The sequence below is a fragment of the Argiope bruennichi genome, chromosome 5 (assembly GCF_947563725.1).
Source record: "Argiope bruennichi chromosome 5, qqArgBrue1.1, whole genome shotgun sequence".
Classification (NCBI taxonomy): Eukaryota; Metazoa; Arthropoda; class Arachnida; order Araneae; family Araneidae; genus Argiope; species Argiope bruennichi.
Window position 1 is genome coordinate 75,270,967 of NC_079155.1, and position 13,572 is coordinate 75,284,538.

General features: G+C 26.9%; 1 protein-coding gene across 1 annotated transcript; it reads right to left on the reverse strand.

Moving 5' to 3' along the window:
* Positions 1-44: 44 nt before the first annotated feature.
* Positions 45-9,625, reverse strand: LOC129968634 (eukaryotic initiation factor 4A-III). The gene is made up of 11 exons (XM_056082730.1): positions 9,439-9,625; positions 7,275-7,347; positions 6,428-6,557; positions 5,953-6,085; positions 5,490-5,570; positions 5,232-5,373; positions 4,136-4,274; positions 1,742-1,857; positions 749-856; positions 391-518; positions 45-288 (listed from the first exon to the last, which is right to left on the reverse strand). The coding sequence occupies exons 1-11, from the start codon at positions 9,575-9,577 to the stop codon at positions 272-274; spliced, it is 1,206 nt and encodes a 401-aa protein (XP_055938705.1). The 5' UTR covers positions 9,578-9,625; the 3' UTR covers positions 45-271.
* Between the last annotated feature and the right edge of the window lie 3,947 nt (positions 9,626-13,572).

Here is a 13,572-nt window from a genome sequence, read left to right on the forward strand (position 1 = left end):
CTATTGACTCCTTTTTAAAAAACACTTTCAAAGAACAAAACTAATTCATATAAATGAAAAACATTTATTTTTTTTCATGACAAATTTAGCTTAGGGTAGTTTTACTGTGTGTCAACATAGAACTCATTTGATCTAATGCAAGTACAATCAAATTCAGCATGAGAATGAGAAATGTTCTTTAAATATATACATATTATACAATGATTTTTGTTGTTGTAATCCATGCCATAATGAAGTCACTTGGTAAACATAAGTGGATGAAGTACTTTTCTTAAATAAGATCAGCCACTGCAAAAAAAAAGAGGAATATAATAAATTTATTTTTGCAAAATGTATTAGCAGAATTCAATATTTATAATTACTCATTTGTATAAAAATTCCTGTACTTACCATTCATGGGCATTTCATCAATCTGTGTGGAGTAGTACTGTTCAATATCTCGAAGAATTCTAATGTCATCGTTTTTTACAAAATTGATAGCTACACCTTTTCTTCCAAATCTACCAGAACGACCAATCCTGTAATAAAATTACATAATTTTGAATATTTAATTATATAGAAAATGTTTGCCCACAAGGTAATATTTTCATCAACATCAGGATGTGTGTGTTTTTTGAATTAAATATATATTCTTACTATGAATACTTAGATAATTTTATATATACACAATTCACGAAACATATAATGTTTGACCATATAAAAGTTATTATATAATAACTTTTATTAAAGCAAAAATATTCTGTTTTACCTGTGAATGTACAATTCTCTGTTATTTGGTAGATCATAATTTATAACCAATGACACTTGCTGTACATCAATGCCTCTGGCCCATACATCAGTAGTAATAAGCACACGTCTGAAAAATAAATTTAAGATGGGGTTTTAATGTAAAAGGTATTAATAGATTTTTTTTTAAATATCAAAACACTTCAAATCTTGAGTATTACAACTAAGTGTGTGTATAAAAATTACTATAAATGCCTATAATTTTTACACTAAAAAGAGTTGTATATAATTAACCCTCCCTCCCTTTAGGGAAAAAGAATGCAGAAGTATATTAAAGTATAGCCATATCAGAGAAAGTATTCATTCCTAGACATCTCTGATTTTATATAATTAAATGTTCCTTGTTACCTTATTCATACCTTAGGTTTTTGAAATCTAGGTCTGAATAAAATTCACTTAAGATTGCTTGTGGATGTAATTCAGTATATTCTAACATTTTTTGTTTATTCACTACAAATTCACTAATAGGTAAACAAGTAGAAACAATTAATATGACAAATATAAATGGATGCATTAGAGGAATTCCAAAAATACTGATTTCATAAATATTACAGAAAAAAAAATCAATACTGCATTTTTCCAAAGCAACTATTTATAAACAGAGGATAAGAAATTCTTAAAATTAGTTGGTTTCCAATTGCACAAGTGCTTTCTATATATATAGTAAAAGATTGAATTTACTTAGTATTTCTGTTAAAAAGAGAAAAAACATTAAGATCAAACATATTATGGACATTTTTAAAGCAACTTTTATTTTTTGATCTAAAGAAAAGTAAAACTACCCTATTATAAGGATTTTTTTTTTCTTCAAAACATTATCTTTTATTTTATGCTACATAATTTCAAATTTAATTTCTTAAGAGTAGATATAATTGTTTCAATGTCTTAGAATGTAAGAACAAATTTTCCAACTGAAAATTTTACACAAAGCAATAATTGAAAAACAAATCCTTACGTCTGTCCAGATCGAAATTCTTTCATAATAGCATCTCTTTCTTTCTGAGGCATATCTCCATGCATAGAAGACACAGTGAAATTAGCATCTCGCATTTTTTCTGTAAGCCAATCAACCTAAAAATAACAGAATTTAATGTACTCACTAAGAAAGTGCAATATTAAAATCAAATAATCAATACCAGGATTTTTTTTATTGTTTGAGAAATGCATATAAAAAATTTTATTGGTAAGTTTAACAAAGATAAATAAATGGAAAAATTAACACTGCTAGTTTTCAGAAATTTCCTAATTTACAAACATTTTAATTCTATCAATATAAGAAGATTCGAAATGTCCATTTAATGAAGTTACATCATCCACCTGAAACCTTGATATCAATAAGGAATTCCCTCCCCCTTTCATGAGTGCGATTGTTTGACTACCCGAAGCGTGTGCTTTGCTTTTTACAGATAGGTTTAGGTGACAGGGAGGAGGAGTTTGAGGATGCATTTGCTTAAAACCATGCAGATCTCTCTCTCACTTTCTATATATATATATTAATTATGGCCAGAAGAAGCTTTAAGATGGATGTAATATAAACTTATTTTTTATGATAGTTGATATAAACAACCCTTCCATTAGATAGACGAGTCTGGGAGAATGCTATATTAATATGGTGTATCAAAGAACAGTATTGGAATGTACTTCATCTAAATATATATGATATTTCACATTTACAAGATGAATTATGTATATTTATGTACATAGTGAATTATAACGCACTTAAAGAATAACCTTTTCTGAATAACAATAGAAAAAAGAAAAGCTAATAGCTTCTCACATTGGATGCAAATATTTTTTGGCCCTCGGTACATATAATGAAATTTGAACCCTTCATTAGATAGGTCGAGAATACTGAATAAATTGAAATATATAACAAACATAGTTTAAGAATTTCACGGTTATAGGATCTGATAAAAATAACTTCTTTCATTTTATGAAAAATTTATATATGGCTTTAAGGGAGAATTAAATTAAGAAAAACTTTGCAATAATTTCATGTGAAATACAATAATAATGCTTTGGAAAGTTACCCAATATTTTTGAATGTTCCATTATATTCAATTCTTTATCATTTCACAAGTTTAAAAATACTACATTCATTATTACCAATTTCCAGTAACATTTTTGGAATTTACATCTTCCCAACATAAGTTCCGAAAAAAAAATCAAAGGATGTGCACTTGATGTTTACCGAGATAAAGTGAAAAACCCAAAATTACAAAAAAGTATCTTTGAAATGATTTTACATATAGCAGGAAGTCCTCCTTAACAATCATCTTCTGTACTTTCTTTCATTAAGTTGACACTGTAATTTTTAGGAGGCTAAGGAATTTTTCTTATCTTTGAAAGAAAGTTTGGGCATTCCAGTATTTTTAGGTACCTGAACTTGAATGCCCTGCACAAATATTGGTTTTAATTCAAGCATTTCTTTTTTAAAGTCAAAGAAACTTAGAAATACTTATTCATAGCTTCCTATACATAACCAATATATTATTTTCCAAACTAATCAATTCATTTTATCTTTCTACTTGTCTGATACTTTGCATCAAGTCAAAAATAATTTGAAGGTAAAAAAATGTGTAATTTTTTTCACCCAGCTTCCTCCAAAAAGACTGGGATACCATTTTCAATAGAAATTTTGAAATCCACTTAGATTTAACCACGATACTAAATATATATATAGATATTTTTGGAAGTGGTGGTGGGGGGGTAATCATATTGATTTGATTTATAAGGGTAGCATTCTATTTTGAAGCTGAGCAGTAGGATTACAAATGCCAGTACAATTATACAATAAGAAAATGGGGGGACCTCATTTTCCCCCAATTATGAAAATACAGGTTTCCCTACAGCCTTTAAAGATGTCAAGAATATTCCCATGGATTGTATAAAAATTTATGCTAATATTTATATATATTAGTGCCAATGTTTTTAGTTGAAAAATGTATAAGTGTTTCCAGAAATTTGGTTTAATATAGCGACTTCTTGCAATAACTTTCATTGAAAGTTGAACCTTTTAGTATAATTCACTATATAAATGCATTTAGAATGTTATAAAAGAGTTCATATTTAAAGAAAGAATTTCTTAAGTAACAAAGAGACTTTAAATTTATTGTAGTCAAATTCTTTTCTTCCATGTTGATGATATATGAATCCTAAAGAGAAAATGATAGGGGAGAAAGCACTTGATAGAACTTAAAACAAATTTATTATTTTTCTTAAATTCATATCAAAAACAAAAAAATATATTATAACTGGTTCCAGCTCAATTTTTAAATTTAGTTTCAAGATTTTTACTACTAAACTTATTCATCCACAAATAAATAATAATAATAAAAAACATATATACCTTCCTTTTTGTGTTGCAAAATATCACAGCCTGAGTGATTGTCAGTGTGTCATACAAATCACACAAAGTGTCAAGTTTCCATTCTTCTCTTTCAACAGCCACGAAAAACTGCTTTATACCTTCCAGTGTCAACTCATCACTGAAAGAATTAATAAATTCATATTTAACAAAGGCAAATGTTTTTTTTTCTCTTTCTTATGTTTAAGAATACAGCTGAATTATACATGCTTACCATAATGTATTAAATGCTACAATCAGTTGTAACTGATATTTACAGTAATTAGACAACTACAAACTCCTGGTTATGTGGTAAAATATATCTGCACATCTAATAGTTATGGTAACAATTCTTTGAAATTAAAGGATTATCACTTTAAATGCACTTTTGTTGCATTCAACATTAATTATTGAGTGCTTGTGTATGATTGCAACTAAATTGGTAAGTTTGGTAATTTTTCCCCCTTACTTGGATTTACTTATGGTTGTAAAGTATACAAGTGCCAATTATTGGCATCAAAAAGTGAATCTGTTCAAATATATGTTTAAAATAAAATCATTAACCTTTTGAGAATGGATTTTATTTTTCCTTTTGATCCCAGAATGGTATTTCCTTTAAAAACACTTTTCTTTAGATATTTCTGCAAGGACATTGATGTAGAGCTAATGTCTCAACAACTTAAATATATCAATATATAAGGCATCAGTACTAGCATGTTGTGCTTATTGTGTTAAGCTGAAAATAATAATATTTAAAACAACTTTTTCTATTATTCAAATTCAGTATTCAAACTATCAGTGATTTAACTTCCATTTATTTTTAAGCAAAATATCAGAGGTCTAATATACAAAATAGGCTTTTATATTTACATTAAGGTATATGTTTTCATCATATAATAAGTACATAATAATTATAAGTAATTAATTAATAAGTCAAAGCAACAAGGATAGTATGCACAAATCAATAAAATATTGAGATTTTTAAAAAATATAAGAGTAGTATTAATCAATGTAATAGAATTTGTGCATTAAAACAAATCTATTTTAATATAGTCCAAATGAACAGAAATTTTGTATAGAAATATTTTCAAACACTTACCGTTTAACTAAAATTCTTACTGGGTCTGTCATGAATTTACTAGTCATTTCTAAAATTTCATGAGGAAGAGTTGCAGATATCAAAACAACTTGTGTACAGGGTGGAAGATATCTGTATACATCATATATCTGATCCTTAAAGCCTAAAATTAAAAGTGATTCACATTTTAATTTTTTTTCTTCCCCTTTTACAAATTCTACAGATTTATAAAATCAGAAGCAAAAAAAAAAAAAAAAGTTATGAAATAATCATCTTTACCTTTATTCAGCATTTCATCTGCTTCATCTAAAACAAGCATTTTGATGGATCGAGTTCTTAAATTTCTTCTTCGAATCATATCTAAAAATGAATTTTATAAAATTAGAAAAATATTTTTGCAATAAATTAAAACTGAAAAAGGAAAAGATTAGTAAGAAAAATTAAGATGTAAAGCAAAGCACAGTGAATAGTCAGATTGCATCATTATGATCATTCTGTTACATATTTAGCCTTAGTTTATCAATTACTATCTCAATCAGAAAAAAGAATGAGGTATGGTACATATTAAATACCCTTGAATGCAAATTGTATCACTTATTAGGTCCACAACCAAATGAAATATTTCTTAAGAAACATGAACAAATCTGAAAAGCTCTTTTCTCCCTTCACACTAAAATAAGCAAATATGTTCACATACACAAAAAGATTATAGTTGTGGAAGGAAAACAGAAATAATTCATACCAAACACTCTTCCAGGAGTACCAGAGACAACATGTTGTCCATAATCCAATTTGCGTATATCTTCTCCCAGATTAGTTCCTCCAATACAAGCATGACATTGGACACTCATATAATCGCCAAGGGCTAAAATAACCTACAAATAAATTTCCCATTATAAATATAAAAATAAAAAAAAATCTTAGTACATTCTGCAGGAATTATCTAAAAATTATATAGAAAATAAACAATAGATCTTAATTTAGCAGATATCAATACAATAATTACAGAGATTCGATACAACATAACATACTCTTTACAAGTTAAAAATAAAAATGTGAAAAATACATAAATATTTTAAAACACATCAGGATTAATTTTTAACTTAATGAATTTGTTTAATTTAATTTTGGATCAGGTGAATATTTGCCAAAATTTCAGTTTCATTAATATGATAATTAACTTTAGTACACAGCTATAAAAAATAAATTATGCAAACCTTTTGGATCTGAACAGCTAATTCTCTAGTGGGTGAAAGAATGAGCACTTGTGTTTCTCTAATTTCTGTATCAATTACTTGCAAAACACCAATTGAAAAAGTGGCTGTTTTTCCTGTTCCAGACTGTGCTCTGCAAAATAAAATATTATGAACTATAAGATCAAAATATAATAAAACTTTCACCAATAATGGCTTATCACCATTTGTATCTACTAAACAGGCCCAGCACTCTTTCAATGTGTACATAAGTATTTCGAATTTTTCACTATGACAGATATTAATAACTAAACCAAAATTACGGGATTTCATTAATAATACTTTTAACCTTTAATTTTTTTAATATCATTGAAATCCTAGATCTTCAATAAATATATTAGTAAAAAGAAATTAATTTGAAATAATTTCTTATGATAATCAAAGGATCATCCTCATATAGATACCAACTCATTCATTGTTCTAAAGATGGGTAAAAAGAAAATCTGATACAGACTTACAACCAAAATATACAAATATGATTACATGTTCAAAGAAATAAAAATTCTCTAAAATAATATCAAAAAAAAAAAAAATAAGTACATCCACATAAAAATTTTTTTTCAAAGCATCTAATTATTTTTTTAATTATTTCATTTTATGTTCTCAGTGTTCAATTTCTCTTCAAATAAATAATTTTCTTATAAGTATTAATCTGTAAAATGATGAATTAAGTTAAAAAATTAAAAATACAAAAATTTTTATACCCATTTTCTGTTTTATAAAAATCAAGACTATGCTCTCCAGATTATAATAAATCCCCAGTAAAGGAAATTAAATATATACTTCAAAATAAAAGTGAAGGACAACTTACTGTGCAATCACATCTCTTCCTTTCATAATAGGTTTAATAGCTCTTTGTTGAATAGCAGATGGTTTTTCAAAACCTAAAACATGAAAATGCATATGATTATCAAAATAAACATATCTATACTTAAAACTATCTATATAAAAATTAAGATGTTATTTGTAATCAAAACTCTTTGAAAGTAATAACAAAGCATAACTATAAAAGCACAATAGGGCTGCAAATTTGAATGGTAATTCATTCATACAGAATCTATATTTCATTAAGCTTTCAATCAATAAATCAACCACCTTCTATCATAATATAATAAAATAATCGATTAACAAAAAAAAAAAAACACCTATCTTTTTATATTTAAATTGACTCCCTTTCTACATCCTCCAATATTGGTTCAAAGATAATGTAAGTGGTCAAGAGGGTAAGGTGATCTAGGAGAACCACCATGCTCAGTTTAATAGTCCAAAATATTTAATCTTGAAAATAATACAAAAACAGTATTTTAAACTCAGTATTTTATTATATCACAGGTTCTTAAACTGAATTTTGGATCATTTTGATGAACATCATTGTCTTTATAGAGATGTTTGTGATGAGATTATAATACTTGAATCTTGAGAGAATTTTAATTCTACTTATTTATTTACTCTTTTTTGAGGGGGGGGGGGGAGTTAAGAAGTTGAGTTAATATCATAAGCAGGTTTTAGCTATATATTTTACTTGTGGGCTCCTAATTCTTTTTTTTTAAATTCATTAAATGTTATAAACATATACATCAATAATGTTATAAAGATATAAATGTGTTTCATTTAACATACAAAAATTACCAATTATATAGCAAAAAAATTAACTATTTTTGTTATGTATCCAATATTTCTTTCAAAAAGTCCAAAAGACAGACACATTTACACTGACCATAAAGTGTTTATAATTCTTTCCATACTATCATCTTAAACTGTCTTCGACTATTTTTATATTAGATCATTGAAATAAAAAAATTAGATAATTGAATAAATTGTTTTAATTAGATAATTAATAATTATAAATAAATAAATGATAATAATAAATTAGATAATTGACCTTGAATTTCAAACCTTATGCTTTGAAATGGGGGAAAAAAATTAACAGTATTCAAAGAATTACTCACTAATACTTGACTGCTAAACTTGTGTACTATAAATTAATTGGGAGAACCGAGTACAGCAACATGCATAGCACATCATTATTGCATACATGGTTACTGCATTATGCATAAAATTTGAATGGCTTTCAATAATTTTGTAATATTGATAGCTCCAGAAACAAAAACTAAGCACTGAATGGAGAGAAAAGGTATGTTGAGGAATATAAGTTTATTATATTATATTTATTATATAATAAATCATGTAAATTAGAAGGTTCATAGCATTAAATATATCATTTGTATAAGTTCTATATGCCTAACAATTCTTCTTTCATGCTACTTTTTGATTATAAAATTATGCAATTTATTATAAAGGATATCTAAATAAAAGTATACTGTAATTCTAACCACATTACCATTTCATAAGTGAAACAAAACAAGTTGCATCATGCCAAGGATTTCTCCAAACAGTTCCGAGTGCAGCAACTCACAATCTTTTTGGTAGGAAGTTTTACAGGAATCAATATTTAAAGTCAAATTAAGAATGTATATAGGATATTATGCATGTTTCTGATGTTGATGTAATTTTTACACAAATGTTATAATGCAAGTTAAAACAGGGGAATCGAGTGACGCGCCAAGGCTCAAAAAAATTCTATACAAACCTATTAAAATTCGTCGAACTAATATAAAGAGAAATTTAAAGATTGACAAATGTGGCGATTTACCACCATAAAAAGTTACAACTTGGTGTCATTCGTTACCACGTAGCGGATCAATTACAAATCATTTAATATTATATTCGCAGCCTTAAGACACATACTTTCCACAGATTATGTCATGAACACGCCAACTAAAATTGTGGTAAAGTAGAAAGATAAGATACAAAGTCAATATTTCAATAAAACTTTGGCATCATCATGACTGAACTGTGAAAATGAATTATTTTAATATAATATTACATGTTAAAAGACAAGATAATAAAATCTTTAAATCGATTCACAAACAGCAATAGATGAGCCGACAAGAGAAAAGCTGTAAAACTCTTACCATATGCGTAGATTCCTCGTAAAAGATCTTCCCGTAAACCAATAGCATCAAAAGTCGGAATAATTTCAACATCTTCACTTGTGTCAAATTCAACATTTGATAAATCTGCTTCCACAACACGACGAACACGGGACGCCATTTTTATTCAATGAATGTATTTTGGAGTAAAAAGAGAAATCAAACAACAATATTGCGTTGCCACAGTGAAATAAAAATGTAATGTTGCCAAATGAAACTAAGCAAAGATGAGTCTTCGGTTCAATTTAGACCTTTATGCTTAAGTTCAACTTGTTCTCTGAAAATAATTTTGAAGTAAAATGTTTTTTAATGTATAATAATTCTAAGCTATCATTATAAAAAAAAAAATATTTTTCAAAACACTTTTCGACAGTGATTTCGAAGTATGTTACTACGCAAAAACAATTTTTGCTCATTTAAAATAAGTAAAATTAGTGGTGCCAATTTTATTTCCGTACAATTTTTTTCTTATTTTTAAAGATATTTTAATAGCATTTTACAATAATCCGTTCATTTGAATGTTGTGAATTTATATTTACATTCGTTGAGATAATAATAAATACATCTGCTTTATAATTTAGAATGAATTTAAAAAATAAAATAAAGGCTAATGTATTAAGTCAATGTTATCATGCTTAAAGTTGTAGATTAGATAATATAAAATTCACTTTTTTCTTTGATTAAAAATATTAAAAAAAACTAGGTTTTTTTAAATATAGTTTTTATTTTTTTAATAATCAAATTTAAGTAAATTGTACAAACTATAATTATAAATATTTTATAATTAATAATATATATTTTTATAAAATAATAATAAAAATGGGGTGAAATATTATTTAGAAATGTTTTGTTCCAATCATTTAAATCGTTGGCTTGATATAAGCCGTTTCACAAAAAGCCACCTTCTGTTCATTCTCGGATTTAGAAACCCTCTGCGCTTTTGCGCATGCACCAAGAGTAGTTTATTTCGTCAAGAAAAGGGGTGAGAGGAAAGATGAAAGGAGAAGATGTATGCATTTAATAATAGAGTGAACTCATATTATTCACGTGATTATAAGGCGAAGTAACTATTCATCTTTCTGCATACCTCCCTTTATTGAAGCACAATCACCGAGAAGTGTTTGGCTCAATATCCTGAAATGAATAGTAAATACAGATGGCGTATGTAGATCTCGACTAGAAATGATTGTAATTAGATGGCTTTGCTTCGCAGCACTCAATTCTCTTTAGTGACAATGTTTGATACGAAAAAAAAAAAAAAAAAAAAAAATGTCCACTGAGTTGAAAAAGAAAGAAATGTTGACCCTGACAGCTCATACAGTATAATAATTTTTTTCACACCTCCGGCGATAGCGAAGTTCTCACGAATATAACAGATCATTATGCAAAAAGGTCACAGTGGTGCATAAAAGAATGCTTGTGAATATTGTATTCTCCATTACATTTGATCCAACAATTCATTTTCCTAGTTGTCTCTAATTATAATAAGTAATTATCTCAATGTTTTTTTTTTGCTAATTGTATGCATATTAATTAAACCTTAATTAAAATTTATATACTCTTGCTTAACTTCAAGTACTTCTGTAACCTTAATAACCGATTAATAAAATTATGTTCTTGCTACGAAGATGAACTGGCGAGATTTCTTTAATTAAATGCTTCCTATACAATATTATCAGTCCTCAGATGAGAATTTTATAGTAGTAGTAATAGTTTATACATTTTCTACGATGTTGTTGTTGCTTGAATTGGTGATTGTTTTTTTTTACATGATTTGTTGCACATTTGCTATCAGATCTATTCTAAAATATTATGAATACATTTTTTAAATATAATTTTGGAAATTTAGTTATATTAATGTTCCAGTCTCAAATCAATACAAATCCTATTTTAAAATATTCCTCGTAATACATGAGCTGATAGCAGTCTTCTTTAAGTTGACGCATCACATCAGCAGGAAGGCGTTTGGGCATGAAGTGCACCAGACCCACTTAAAACGGGGTTCTTCAGTGGAATCGACACTCGAACCTGGAAATCCCGGTTCCGAAGTCGAAAGAGCACTAGACCATCGCGGTCTATAATTTAGATATTTCAAAAGCTGCTGCTCCAAAATAGGCATCAATGTATTTCAACTTCTTCCGAATTGGCTAAAACCATAGATGGCGACAGAAATGACATGGAAAATATTAAAGTAAAATTAATTTTACCGATAATTTTATAATGGTAATAGTGTTATATATCATTTTTCATGAACACATACTTATTTCATTTTTTAAATGCATTTTATTTTATTAACTTTTGGCTTGAGATTTTCCTTTTTTACAAATAAAAAGCAACAACGATTCTACAAAAATATTTGATTAAAAGTCGATTAATCATGCAAATACATAAAAAGCAACAACGTCATAATCATATCATAATTTTTTAAGAAAAAACTCATGAATATTTGCACTAATGTTGAAACACTCAAGAATTAAAAAATATTCCCATTGAGAGGTAGATGAACATTTTTTTTAAGGAATTTTGCAGTCCTCGTGCATCTTAGGGGATCCCTTTTTTAATAGACTGGTTAATTTAATAATTCAAATTTCAATTCATTTTTAATTTTATCAACAATCAATTATTTAATTAATTTATTTTTTATTTTGAAAACTTTGTGAAGGTGTAAATGTTTTTATTAATTGACTTAACCCATGACTGTATGGCAGATTCATTTATACACAACATTATGTAAAAACATGCACATAATTTATAAACCTAAAATACTTAAAGAGAAAATTTTATATTAATTAAACAAATCTGCATTGCACATCATATATCTTCTTTAGCATAAGTAAAGGGAAAATATTCTATTCACTTTATTTCGACATAACATCAAAGGAAAATAAATAAGGTATGAAATTCTAAATACATTATATAAAATGTATTGCAAGCAGAAAGACATTTTCTAACAAAACTATGAATAAGAATAATTACTGGTCATGCCTCAAATCAAAATCCAGTAGAGATGGGAAAAAAAATCATAAGGTATGAAATGCATCCTTCTTTCAAACTTATTTATTAAACAAACAAACAAAATCAATGAAAGATATTTAATTTTTCAATTTTTATTATTTTAAATAAGCAGCATTTGATGTCTTTCAATGCAAATATTGAAAAATTTGTATAACATAAAAAGTGCAGTTGCTCTTTTCTAAATTAATGTGGGAGGATTGGTTGGTTCATTTCCTTTTATTTTAATAAACAATTTATTTTTATTAAGACAATTGATCAATAGCAAGTGAAATAATGAAAACAACTAATAATGCATACTAAGCCAGAATTATTCCTTCATACAATATTAAAGTGAATATGGAGAAAAAAATAAATAAAAAGTTTTTTTTACAGGGAGAAGGAGAGGAGAAGGGAAAAAAAGTGGTGCAAGAAAAATGATAATGATAATTCACTACTTTCTTTAATATAAGAGGAATGCAGTAGAGTTTTTGCTGACCTAGAAATTTCATTTTTCTTTATTTAATCAATGTTACATCATGCACATATGAAGTTATCAGCACAGATTCTCACTTTGCTGGATTTCATAATGATCAGGTTTTTAATTTATATTTATTGTGATGATTCAGACAGTGGCAATAGATTTTTCATAACTAAATTCCAGTAAAAAAGATATGACTAAGAAATTATTTAATTCATACTTGCAAAGTTCATGATCTCTCAATCATGATCTCTGATACAATAAATGGATGAATAAAATTTTGAATTTGTTGCAGCTTAAATGGATGTAATTGATGGAAATAAGGTAGCAAAATAATGGAAGAAAAACCACTGGACCATATTAAGTTGATGGGACCTTGTTACTCTGGAGTGCAAATGGCTCTTCTAGCAAGCATGCCCATTTCAAATTAGTAAGAATTTATAAAATAATTTAAGTTATAGAATTATATTATAGCATTACAGTTAAGAGCTAAGCAGGTGACAAGTATAAAAAGGATGTTAAGAAACAATGAAAATAAAAATTATGCATACATTCTACAACATCAAAATTCCTAGGATTTTCTCTTAATTGTATTCTTTATATTTTCTCTTAATTGTATACTTATTATTTATTTATAATAATTG

Coding starts and splice junctions, on each gene's coding strand:
- LOC129968634 (XM_056082730.1), bottom strand. CDS start 9,577: ATGGCGTCCCGTGTTCGTCGTGTTGTGGAAGCAGATTTATCAAATGTT. Junction 1,858..4,135: donor TTTGCAACACAAAAAGGAAG/GTATATATGTTT, acceptor TGTTATTTTTAG/GTTGATTGGCTTACAGAAAA. Junction 519..748: donor AGAGAATTGTACATTCACAG/GTAAAACAGAAT, acceptor ATTTTATTACAG/GATTGGTCGTTCTGGTAGAT.